General features: G+C 38.2%; 1 protein-coding gene across 2 annotated transcripts in view; it reads right to left on the bottom strand.

Annotated features, from left to right (window-relative positions):
• Positions 1-13,761, bottom strand: part of LOC150080992 (A disintegrin and metalloproteinase with thrombospondin motifs like) — a 95,158-nt gene that overhangs the window by 29,406 nt on the left and 51,991 nt on the right. For both annotated transcript variants that reach the window (XM_090382149.1, XM_090382150.1), the window contains exon 12: positions 458-584. In XM_090382149.1, the coding sequence (XP_090238275.1) occupies positions 458-584 (127 nt within the window). The remainder of the gene's footprint in view (positions 1-457; positions 585-13,761) is intronic.

The following is a 13,761-nucleotide window of genomic DNA, read 5'->3' as shown; positions in this document are numbered from 1 at the left end:
CTTTCTCGAGCCCAACAAAGTGTAGAGGACTCGTTGTTTGTTCACAGACTAGTTTTAAGAAAGGCTCTTCCATAAAAATTTCCCTACATGAAATCAAACTGTTCTTTTTCAAGTCCTTACACTTTAATAAACCTTTATTATATTTACTAACTTCTCTTACAAGATTCATGTAGTGAATTCACTACATGAATTTTTTATGGAAGATTACGTGTACGTGGTACAAATGTAAGGGATGAAATGGTAAACTACCCAGTCTAATTAATTTATTCTCTGCTTCACGCTTGATTTGTGAATAGACTGCATTCTTTGGAGCTCATTCTCGTTTTAGCAATGGAAATGGGTGGATTTTGTCAAGAGAAGAGAACGTTGCTGTTTAAATAAAACCTTGAAAATTTGTTGAATTATTTAGTTTTCATTCTACAGCGAGCATAAAATCAAGCGTACATAACATACTTACGAAACAAGCCTGGGTTCCCCTGTCCCGGGCGCACTGTTCATCCAAAGATATCATGGAACCAGGCAGATCTCTTGACAGAAGTTTATTGTCCGTGGGGTAGTTGAACAGGCATGCAGCAGTCTCTCCGCTGGAACGATAGAACAAAACATCTTTTTAACTCGGTATTTATTACTTCAGTGATATGAATGTGTGGGGGGTGTTTGTTGGGATGGTTGTTCTGGGGGATAATACTTTTTTTTTTCTTTTTTATTATTATTTATTTATTTATTTATTTATAAATCCCGTTAACCTTCCAGACCTACCACTTTTAATTTTGTATTTCTCAATTAAATTTCCCCCTTAATTTACCACCCTCCACGTTAACACCTGACTTGTATACTGCACAGAAGATCACAGATTCTGGGGGAATAATGGTTCGTGTATGTCTCCTCTGGACTGGCTGAGTATTCAGAATGACTCAATACTACACATGATAAACATATACAAATTTGTTTATTTCACAGTATATACATTAAAGAATTGTATCATACAACATCAATTGGTATAATGTTAATAACTGGCATTATATGTGTGTTAAGATGTAAAATTAATAGCAAATGATATAATATGTCTCTTCGTGTCTTTCTGCTTTTTCTCCTTCTGGTTTAGGTTACATCTCATAACATTATTTTTACTTTCTAACAGTTAAACTTCCCAACTGGAATTACCTCAGTGGGCTCAACACCTCTATGGATATTGTCCTAGATTTATAAATCCCCGCTATAATCTTTCATTAATTTATCCCTTCCAAAATAATTCAATCTTAATATCTTGTAACGTTTCAAGTACATAGAACACCTTTACTTCTTAACTTAGAACATACCAGTCTCAAGTACATGTATCTAAATCTTCCTTGCTTTAACTTATCCTTGAGATGAAGTACATACATCTATGAACCCTTTTCTTCCTTTTATACTAATCAATACCAAATCTGCTATCAACTAAATAAACATTTTTTTAAAGTCCTTCTCTTCAAATCTAGCTTAAAATTATTATCTCGTACTTACATATTAACTTAGGGAATCACTCTTTACACTACCTTTTCTCAGTTCAGGGGCGACTCATCATCGACAGCATAGGGCATCATCAGGCTCCAACTGGAAGTATTCATCGGCAAAGGAACTGCTGCTCTTCTACAGGGATTCTCCTACGTTCAGGAACTCGCTCTTCTTTCCATACGGCTATTAAATAAGTTGCTCCGGCCTGCTTTTTGGGCGTCTGATCAGTTCGACGAAACTGGGAAGCATAATAGAATTATCAGGGCTCTTCTTACTACTTTATTATAAGAAGCCTGGCTATGTAGCTCTTCCTTATCGTTCTATGGTGAGGCTTTTCGATCCTTTCTTCTCAGCTCCAGCATAGGTGTTTCCATCTAGGGGGATGCTAGGGGGATGCCAGCCCGCTAGGGGGATGATTGTGTCCGGCTGTCTGTATGATATGCTCCGTAAACTTTTCTTGTTTTGTGTGTTTTTTATTTAAAGTATTAAGTTCCTATTAGTGCCACCACATAAGGATAGGCCCTTGGACTGCCAGGTGCAAGTACTGTATTATTTGAACGGACAACAGATAAGTATTAAATGAATTTCTGCATGTTCATTCCGCTACTCCATACAAGCGCTTTCAGCCATTATCTTGTAGTTCAACTTATACATGTGTCCAACAGACACTTGACCTTGACCAGGCATTAGAGTTTTGCCTAGCCGCTCTGTTCTTCCCTCCCTACTTAGTCCCCTGCTCCCTGTGGATTTCACTGCAGGGCAACTAAGGCGACCGGCTGGTCACAGTGCCTATTGCTTGCTAAACCACAACTGTGGTGATATTAAATTATCTAGTAAAACTACAGTAACTGAATTCAATATGACAAATACTACCTCCTGTCAAAATTCTAACGTCTGCACCATCTGTGGGACCAGCTCTGACCCCATTGTCCAATGTATTGAGTGCAAACAATTAATATGCAATGACTGTACACATTCTGACCTGAAAAAATTAAATAAAAGTCGGCGGAAATCATTCTGTTGTGATAGATGTCGACTCAGAAATTCTCAGAAAAGCCCTATAACTGTTGCAACGCCAAACAGCACGGAACCTGAGTCACTTTCCTCCTCTTCGGCTAACAAAGTTGAAATGCCGTACTCTAGTACATTTGAGACAAATATCATGCCAATAACTAGAAATACCGACTCTGAATCGTACATGGATGAAGCCTCTAATCCTTCTTTGTTGTCGCATCAAATCTCAGATGCATCAACTCAAACATCTGTGCTGTCAGAAGATCTCAGCGCTAACTCCTTCCCTACGGAAACTCTGAATCCAACCTTTGGTATTCTGCAATCAACTGAATTCCAGGAACTACTCTTTAACACTATGCAGAAAATCCTCATTCAAACTCATCTAATCAGTGCACCTCATACTGCAAACTCTGAAATTCTCCTGGATTCTAATACACTCAATGAAGGAAACAGCGAGCTATACACGGAGATTTGTGGTATAAAAACAATATTAGCTAATCAACAGGCTGAAATTTCTGACATTAACGCCCAAATTAAAAATCTCACATCAGTTATGTCTTGCCACTTAAGGGAAGCTAGGAAGAATTCTGAACCTACTCTCGACACCAATGGGCTCAAAGTGAATACGAATTCTTCATTAACTGACGATGCCCTCAGTACTGAGACCAGATCTTCACCTTCCACCGGCCTCAATAGTTCTACTGCTGCAAATATTAACTTGCCCAAGCCTGCTAACATTCATGATTCAAGTCATTCAACTGAGCAATTTATTGCCAAACAGACTCTGTTAGATGATTCTTCTGATGTAAATAGAACCACTCCTCCCACCTACTCTCCTCTGCGGAACAGTTCTGTCTGTACTTCTATTTCACAAGCTCAGAGTCACCAAGCGGAATCCTCTTCAACATCAGTTAAGGCAACATATGCAAAAATAACTGCTGCCACATCTAATGAGGTCTGCAAACCTGTCTGTAGATCTGCCGCCACAGTGAGTAAACCTGTTTCTAATTGCCAGTCTCAAATATCGCACCAAAGATCAAAACAGAACAAACCGTCAGAAAATATTAAAGCATCTATATCTCAAGGTACTTTCTCCAAGCTTCCAGCCATAACTCATCAAACACAGAATGTAACTACTGCAGAAAAATCTCAGTTACTCAAACACAAGTATAATATCACAATTATTCCCACAAAAGACCGAATTTTTCTTTCTAGACTTGGACCCTCCACTAAATCTGAAGATCTTATCAACCTAATTAAAGAAGAATATGGTTTCGGAGTAGATGTCCGTTCTCTGAAGACACGATGTCCCGCCTACTCATCTTTTATAATAACATGCCTTCCATCACAAACAGAAAAAGTGTTGAATCTAAGATCCCTTTTATCAGGGGCTCTAGTAAAACGCTTCACGGACAGACCACCAAGGGAGTCCAAAATCTCCTCTCCACCGGCATAGCAATCAGATACCCTGCTATCTACACATACTACGTTCTCCTCTCGTCATAGAATCCCCAGATCCCAACTGTTCAGTGTTTACCTTCAGAATTGCAGGAGTATAATTAGCAACCTAAACCACTTCAGAGCAATCCAAGGCTCACATATTTACGACATTTACCTGCTCACTGAAACCTGGCTCTCCATAAATATTGATGATCAGGAGATTATAGATGGACAATATACAATCCATAGAAAGGACAGAGGATCTCGTGGAGGCGGAGTAGCTATTATACATTCTAACCATATACTCTGTGAAACTGCATCAAATTTCACAAATATTGAATCAGTATACTGCCTTCTTCATCTTGGCAAGTTAAAGGTTTTAATAGTATTGCTTTATTTTCCACCTCCCTTAACTAATATAGACCTCCAGTACTTAGAAAGCTCGCTGGAATCAATCTTCCCACTAATTCAATCTGCCGACATAGCAATGGTTTTGGGTGACTTTAACTGTCAAATGGCCAATTTAGAATCTTCTTCTCCATCACTGCAGACTAGGGCTCTCTTTAATATGCTTCACAGCTATGGTCTGGAACAAATTTGCAACTTTCCAACCAGAGAAAATGCCTACCTCGACCTAATATTTTCCTCTACTCATATAGATGTTCACACCGACAACCCCATATTTCACTCGGATCATTCACCAATTACTTTTGACATCACAGTGACTTCTCATAACTTCAAATGCAGCTCCCGTACTCCTCGATTCAATTTCAGAAAGGCTGACTGGCCTCTGCTCAACCTAGCTCTAAGAAACGTAGACAAGCAGCTCGCTGACGCTATGGATGACATCGATGTGCTCACCAACAACCTGATTAACTGTGTCCATTCAGTTATATCTGACATTGTTCCTCAATCCCATCTTACCGCACGCTCTACCTACCCGCACTGGTATAATAGTGAACTAATACGTAAAATTAAATCCAAAGAATTCTACAGAAACAAATATAAGCAAACAGGTGACAGTCAATACTATGAAATATTCAGCCAACTCCGCAAAGAAGTGAAAACTCTCATATTAAACTCCTACAACATGTATACAGAGTCAGTTCAGGATAGTCTGCTTACTCACAGAGATATCAAACCATTCTGGAATTTCATGAAGCATAAGAACATAACCAGTAGAAAGTTACAACTCCGAAACGCAGATGGAATTCTCTTATCTGACGAATTCAGTATTGCTCAAGAGTTTGCCAAACACTTTTCTAGAATTCAAACAAATGATACATTGAGACCTGCCTCATTTCTTGACTTCACACCTGTTAAAGATGATATCCTCATTAATCTCTTTATCACTGATGAAGATTTAAACTCGGCATTAAAAAGCATGAAAAATGACTATACTAGAGGCCCAGATGACATTCCAGGCCTATTTTGGAAAAGGACTGTCACTACATTGAAACCCCTCATACTGCGGATCTTCAACCTGTCTCTCAGGCTGGGGAAGTATCCTAATCACTTTAAGCAGGTCAATATAGTTCCTATTTTCAAAAAAGGTGATAAAAATGACGTATGCGATTACAGACCCATAACCTTGCAAAACAGCCTGGCTAAACTCTTCGACACAGCAGTGCACAAACATCTCTTCGAATTCTTCAAGCCTTTTATCGATCAGAATCAACATGGTTTCTGCAGTGGCAAGTCAGTAGTCACAAATTTACTTCCTTTCTGGCAATACACCTCTGAAGCTCTTGATAACCACCTACAAGTTGATGCAGTCTACACAGACATATCTAAGGCATTTGATAAAGTCCCGCACGAACAACTTCTGGAAAAACTTAAGCTGTATGGCATCCGTGACCCTTTGCTCTCATGGCTACGCAGCTATATTACGCATCGTTCCTTGAGCGTTATCATCGATCAAGTGAACTCAGACTGTTTTATACCACTAAGCGGAGTACCACAAGGCTCTCCCTTAGGTCCTCTTCTCTTCATTGTTTTCGTAAATGATCTTCCTTCTTTCATCTACACCTCCAATGTTCAAGTTGCTCTCTATGCAGATGATCTTAAGATCTACTCAGCAGTGAAGGAGACTACCGATTCTCAACAACTTCAATGTGCTCTCAATAAATTCTCTCTGTGGCTATCTCTGAATGGCTTGTCTGCTAACCCCTCGAAGTGCAAAGTTATCTCTTTCTCATCTTGCAGATCTCCACAACTAATGAATACGGAGTATAGTATTAACTCTGTGATCATCGAAAGGTGTGACCAAGTTAACGACTTAGGGATTCTCTTTTCCAGCAGTGCTAAATTCGATGCCCATGTCCTTAAAATCACCAGCAAAGCATTCAAAACACTGGGATTCATCAAACGGAACACATACAAGTTCAAAAACTACAGATATGCGGTTATCCTTTATAAAACTATTGTACTGCCAATCCTTGAATTCAGTTCACCCATCTGGAATCCTCACACAAAGACTTTAACTAACAAAATTGAAGCAGTCCAAAAAAACTTTATCCGTTACCTTACGTACCGCAATCCTCTATTCTATCACTCAGTGTATTATGAATCGCTGTGTGATTACTTTCATCTAAGGCCTCTGTGCACTAGAAGAGTTACTGCTGACATCGCCCTCCTAGCCAAAGTAATCACTGGAATTTATGAAGCATCTGATATCCTGAGTAAAATAAACTTCAATGCTCCCTGTAGACAAGTCAGGAACCTTACACCGTTTCGCCTTGACTCTGCCAACACGGACTTAATGAAGTTCAGTCCACTGAACAGAATCAGCAAATCAGCAAATGACTCTCTCATTGACTTCTTTGACAACTCCCAATCACTGATGAACTCCATCCACAAGTTTGCCTCTTCACTTAAACTGCAAAGTGACTAGCTCACATCTAATTATTGTAGCTTATTATTTGTTATATTATTTTTCTATTCTCTAACGGATTAATTATTACTTGTTTTACCGGTAACTTAATACAATCCTCTTTTGTACATATGCTTTATTGTTTGAATTTGTATCAATGTTTATCGTCCTGTAGGATTTCACATTATTGTTATTATGTTTATTGATCTGATCTCAGATACACTGTTAATGGTTACCTGTTGTGTATCTTTTTATTAATAAAATAAAAAAAATAAAATAAAATAAAAAATCTTTCAACGGTTATCTCCTTCCTATTCCAACAACTCTAAAACAGCAACTCCCACAACTCATTACTCTGTCCGCTACCTTCTGGCGATTCTCCCGGCACTTCTCGGGATTTCTTTCCAGCCGCACATCACTCAGGCATCTCTAAACTTCCACACTGCCAAAACTCACAACTCTTCCACAAACTCCTAACTCTCCCCATAAAACTCCTCACTTCCCTCTTGCATCTGCCTTTTGTTTCAGCCGCTCATTCTATTTTAATCCAATCGTCGTTCGTTCTCCATCATCTCATTATTCTCATTCGCTCTCTCCCACTTCTTCCGCTTTTTCTTGGCCCTCCCTCTCCTGGGGTAACTTCCTGTTTACGAAATTTTCATCAACTTCGATGAACTACAGGGCGTCTAGAAATTTCTAGATATTTCCTTGTGATCATTCCCGATTCACTTACCGCTATTAGTCCACTCTGTTTCTTCTCTACCGATCCTTGAAATTAATAAGTGCTCAAGGAGTCGGTCTGTTTCATCTATGGGCTAGCTATTTCTACATAGTGTATATCGCATCCAGGGTTTTCTTCACCCTCTTAGTTCTTAAAATCTTCCTCTCCACAAGGGGGAGTCGGTTCCCTTGTTCTTTCTTCCAAAGAGCTGCTCACTTTCTGTTTATGCGACCATGAACTGGCCTTGCGGTGCTCCCTTTGTACTAGTGTTCCAGTGCTCCCATTGTCTTGTGTACCGTCCTGCTACCCCCCGTTGTTACGTTAATCCTCCCCTACTTGACTGTATGGTACAGAGCGATCGAAATCTGGTTGAAAATCATCCTATGTAAATAATATTATTTACTATTTACATCTTTTTTTTCTTGTTATGTTATAATATTTATAACATAACATTCGCTAGGATAAATGTAAGAATTTTGTTCTTACAAATGCATTAAAATGTGCGATTCTGGAATTCAAAACTCAAATGATGCCATTACTTCGTTTCAAAAAACATAGGACAGTAACATTCACTCCTAGTCTAATGACAGTTGATCGACACCACTATCTATCAAATTTCGAGGATATTTATACAACTTGATTTTTGGATTAAAATATACCATGGCGCAGAGACGACCCATCGTACTATTGGCCGCTTAATCTCACACTTTCTAAACAACCCTTTCACCGTATTTAACAACTCAATGGTGAAATTGTTGGTACAATGCGGATAAAATCACCCACTGAAAAATAATCCTATTACTTTAGTTAAAACAGTTTAGGATGTAATTGTTTTGTTTTCGTGATTTGCCTGTTTGTTGGAGTGATTTGTGTCAGATGACTGTAACTAATATTGGTGGTCTGTATTGTAACCACTGAGGACTAATTCCATTTCTGGAGTCCATCTGCAAACAATTTTCTGAGTGGATGTTGAATAATTGTGGTATAATAAGAGAGTAGGAGTTGGCTAGGGTGAAGAGATCAAGGAACAGTACTATTGAAGGAGTGTATAATGACAGTAGGGTAATAATGTTTTTTTCTCTTCTCTCTCTCTCCTCTTCTAGTTGATAAACAGAACTTCTTCGCTCTCCAAGCCTTTGCAACTGCAATATTTCTTAGGCGGAAGACTCTTCTGCATTTGTAATGCAGTATGGTGTATGCCGAATTACCTAGAATTCTGTGAAATCGTGGAAGCTTGAGTCTGCTATATCCACTGCAACTCCAGCTCCTTGTGCTGGCATTTCTGTTCTCGGAAGCTCCTGGCTTTCCAACAACAGACTGTGAGCAGATGCAGCTCTTTCCAATGAAGTTTGGACGCTGTAAATAAAAATACATGGTTATCGATATTGAGCGCCAGTGGTTGAAAGCCTGTTTCGATATTTTTAAGAAGATATCTAGCGACAAATCCGCTTTAATTTTTAAGGGATTATTTAAAAATGTGACGCTGTTTAGAGTTCAATTATTGGTAATAAATAATCTACTTCATTGTTTTTCATGATATCTGTAATACATCAAGTGACGCCGAACATAAGGGTAATATCGAAAGGATCTAAATTTAAAACTCAGTCGGCCACTAGATTTTTATCCATTATTTTTTTTCAGCAGGGTAAAGGACCCGGACTTATTTATACAGTGAATTCGAAGGGAAATAAAAAAAAAAAAAAAAAACACACGAGTTACCGAATTTTATGCTCTTCTATATAAAGTATAGTAGGAAGGGTATGGTGCATCTTCTTTATCGAATAACGTATTCCTCAACTTGATTTGTTGCTGATGAACGACCTCAAATAAACCTATTGCGCAGATATATTTAAGATCTTAAATACATCTCCTCCTTTCCTCGAAGGTAGAACAATAATTCTTTCTTCTAATCTTCCGATTTGTATCTGGGGAAACTCTGTGTGATCAATTAAAGAGAAACCAGCAATTTCAACATTTCCAAAACCGTCAAAATGAAACTCTTTTATTTACATCCAAAGCAGGAATGACAGCATTCGAGATATTGCCTAGAAGATTTACATCCTTCTCGACTGACAGGGATAGCTATCCTTCGCAGAACACGTGCCCAGATCAAAATGAAAAGATGGCCGATAAATGCAGGGTGTCTCAAAAGTCACTGCATATTTTGGTGAAACGGTGTGATTTTCAAATAAATTTCATTACGACAAATATATTTATTCTTTTTTACATAAGCTTTTGTAATATGTTAGAGATGTTATTATAATTTTTATTATTTTTTTTGATATTTTCTTTTCAAACCCATAATTCATGATGAATGTTCGAGAGCGAATTTTGTTGTTACATCCCACATCAAAGGAATGAAGTTTTGTGAAATTAGGAAAAGATTTTCAAGGAGATTTCATAGTCCCGGTCCTAATCATCACTGAACAAGATGTGGTCCATTAAGCTATTATTTTGGATTTGATCGACAAGTTCTGCACACATTGCTGCTCGTGCTCGATGTGGAAATTCTTCTGCATGCAGGTCATGCAACGCTTGGATGTGGTGGGGCTTTTTCATCAGTGTCGAACGCAAAATTCTGTGAACTGATGTCTTGGATATGCTAAGTCTTCGATATCTCTCCCAAACTGATAATTTTGGGTCCTCTTCGAATATTTCTCGAATTGATTCAATGCTTTCACGTGCTGCCCTTGGAGGTCCACATCTCTCCTCGTCACGCATAGACCCAGTTCTTTTAAACTTATTCACCAGTGCACGAATCGCAGTTCATAGTCCGGGAACTATGAAATCCCTTTGAAAATCCTTCCGTAATTTCACAAAACTTCATTCCTTTGATGTGTTACATCAAAGGAATGAAGCTTTGGGTTTTCGCTCTGGAAAATTCATCGTGAATTATGGGTCTGAAAAGAAAACATTAAAATATTATTGGTCGTAATGAAATTTATTTGTAAATAACTCTGTTTCACCAAACCAAAATACTTAGTGAATTTTGGGACACCCTGTATAACAATACTGCTGAACAGACAAAAGAGAAATTTTTTTCGCCTCAAAATTCCATCCACAGACTACGTTCAGCCTTATCAAAGAAATGCACGCTAAGGGAATACGGACAGACGTGGAAATCAAACAAAAGAAGGCGAGACATCCAACTCTCTTTTTACTATCTCATGCCCGGTCAACAACAACGAAGCACGGCTGCTGGACTTAAATATCTGTCCCATGGCGGCTCTTGAGAAGCCTTACAGATGGTCTACAAATAGGAATTGAGGGCACCCCGATAGTAATTAACAGATGGAGAGGAGTGGGGATGCAATTTGGCAAAGAACCATCTTCTTACAAAATGTAAGAAATGTACTGCAGAGTTTGTTACTTACTTCTGATTTGGACTTTGTTCAGTTTAAACATGGCTTCAAGATGGAAAACAACTGGACGTATTATCAAGCAGCAGCATATCTAAAAATGCCTCGGTAGGAAGAGAACATAAAAGGGAGTAATAATGATTTTATTTAAAAACGACTCTTCCCGATTTGAAACAGCAAAAGCTCTCATTAAGAAAACTTTTAAGCTGCAATATCCACTTTCATAGATGGGAAGGGAAAGATACAAATGTCTTAGTCACATATCATCAGAATTCAGCTTTTAACCTGACTCGTCTCAAGCTTAAAAGCAGATGTGTACACAATGATGATGGGGATCTAAACCTGTATGTTAAAATAGATTGAATCTAGGCAGTCGCTTTAGTGCCTGGATTTAATTCTTTAGATATTAATTTAATGGAATTGTTCTCTGATCAATCAAAGACAAGCAGTCGATCAGAACATCATTACATAATAAATTTAATGCGATCCCTACAAAATTTATTAAAAACGATGTCATTCAGAAATGCCTTGCACAATATTATGTTCAAAGTCTCTTCCGAAGGCACATATCTGATTTCGCAGTTGCGCTTGCATATTGCCTGTGAAGGAGCGGCTAAAGAACTGAAGATCTCGGAAGCAGGAAACTCTTGGTTGACTCCGCAGATTAAAGTAAGCTTTAAAAATAAAAAAAGGTATGCAGAGAATATAAAAGAACTGAAAACCCGACTGATCGGGCCAAGGTTCATAAGAGCAAGATGAAGAAAAGAAAAGAGAATAATAAGCAAGGAATGTCGGACCAGATTTTTTTAAAGATTGGACAGAATTTGGAATGCCCCTAAAAAAAAACCACATCAATACGGAATAAAAAATTGGCGGGATGCAGGATATAATAAAGAGGTTGATAAAGACCACAGACAGTGGAGATGCAAACTCATGAAATTATTATCACTAGGGATAATTTAAAAGAAGCGATTAAGCGTCTCCCAATAAGAACAAAGTAGGGCCTGACCATCTATTATTCATAACAGAAATATACAATACATGCATAATAGATTCCATCACTTCTTCCAAATAAATTTTGAATTATTTGGAAGAAGTGATGGAATCTATTTCGACTGATGGTGTTTAAGATCGGAAATCTTAAACACTATCAGTCAGCACTGCTTTGGGAACAGACCACAGTTCGTGCACTCTGTCGTTCCACGAAAATCGAGTGTAAGAAAATTTAATGGAAACACTACTACAGATACAGTAGTTGAACTTTTTTCAAGTTATATTAATTAACGGAAATAAAGCAGAAACTTATCGTGTAACCGCAGGAGGATGAATTGTTCACCACCCAATTTGCAGTGGCACGTACTATTTCTCGCTCAAATCTATAAACAATTTGATGCCAATGATTCAATTTTTCTCTTTTCGTTACTTCTGCAGAGCAAGAAACTGCATTTGATGTATCGAGGAGGCAAACACTACAACCAGGAAAGTTGAAGACTATCCAGACTATATTGGTTTGAAACTAAATGAAAAGAAAAATTAAATTTCTTATCGAGGCCTTACTGTTCATGGAATACTGGTTCCTGAGATGGATGGATAAATAGGATTGCTGGGAAACTGTTTGCCATCTCAAAAGCGGTACTTTAAGCTAACCTTGGATGCAATTATTACGCCAAGAAACAGATTAACTCTAGTTTAATTATTAAGGTGGACATGCACCTAATATGGAAAATTGGATAACAGGGAATGAATGGTGAAGAACCTAAACTCACGTGCAGCATGATACAGGTGGACACTCAGGGGAGATTTTTACCAGCTATGTTAACTTTTTTTAATAATCTAAACATCGATCTCGCTAGTTCGATGTTTAGATTATTAAAAAAATATATATTCAGGATTTAGACCGAAATGGATGTTAGATGAATTAAAGAGCTTAGTAGCCAAGAAAGAAAGGCACGAGAAGTTGAGAGTGTATTAACTCGAATCTTTCAGCAGCAATTACAGAGCTCTTCATGTTGTCAACTTGAATGGCTGTAATCTTAGCAGCCATCCTAAACAGTGCTCAAAATTTATTAAAATATATTTACGGACATCTCAGCGCAAGTTTCCCTTCCAAAGAAAAAATGCGCTGATAGAACTCATTGAACCAATTCACTTATCATGTGACCTTTCCCTGTTAGTATATAAAAATATATATTCCTGTGTATACTCCGGCACGACCACCAGGTCAGAGGAATTGCAGTAAATCATGAATGCAATCTTTAGTAGTCACGCGAGCTTGAACGATGATCCATTCAAAGAGCGTGTGCTCTTCCATTCCAAAGACCACTCGGTTACATTGGTCCTCTTAGGCTTGTATCTTTTATATGTTTTCGTGGGTAACAGTGGTTATAATCATCGTCCTCCCAACACTATGTTGAAAACGCGCTCAAATGAATCCTATCAATGACGCGAGGAACTTTTATGGGCTCTCCCTCTCAGTGGCAGAGTCAATTTTTCTCAGGCGTGGACAGAAAGTCTTTCCCCTTCCCCCACCACACCGAAAACTCGGGTTTTTTAAGCAGAGAACATATCCACTTTATGGGCAGATGAGTTAGTTCTCAGGTGGTCATGTCAGGTATTCTTTAGGACAGATACTCGCGCCATATAACACAAACCGTTCTATTGTGCCAAAAGTATCTGAAATTGTGATGAAATATAAGAATGCTGTGATTTGTGGCCACGTTAAGTATTTTTTTTTTGTCCTAGAAGACATTATCCAATTAGGTGAGTTCACGGTTCAAGCGATTTTAAAACTGGACAAGTCTTAATTGACAGGAAATTATACCTCGCTTCATTCGTACAATTAGAGGCAAAAAAGTCTGATG

This window comes from Mastigoproctus giganteus, chromosome 9, assembly GCF_048544385.1.
Source record: "Mastigoproctus giganteus isolate SK-2022 chromosome 9, ASM4854438v1, whole genome shotgun sequence".
Taxonomy (NCBI): Eukaryota; Metazoa; Arthropoda; class Arachnida; order Uropygi; family Thelyphonidae; genus Mastigoproctus; species Mastigoproctus giganteus.
This window is presented reverse-complemented; position numbering and strand designations above follow the sequence as displayed.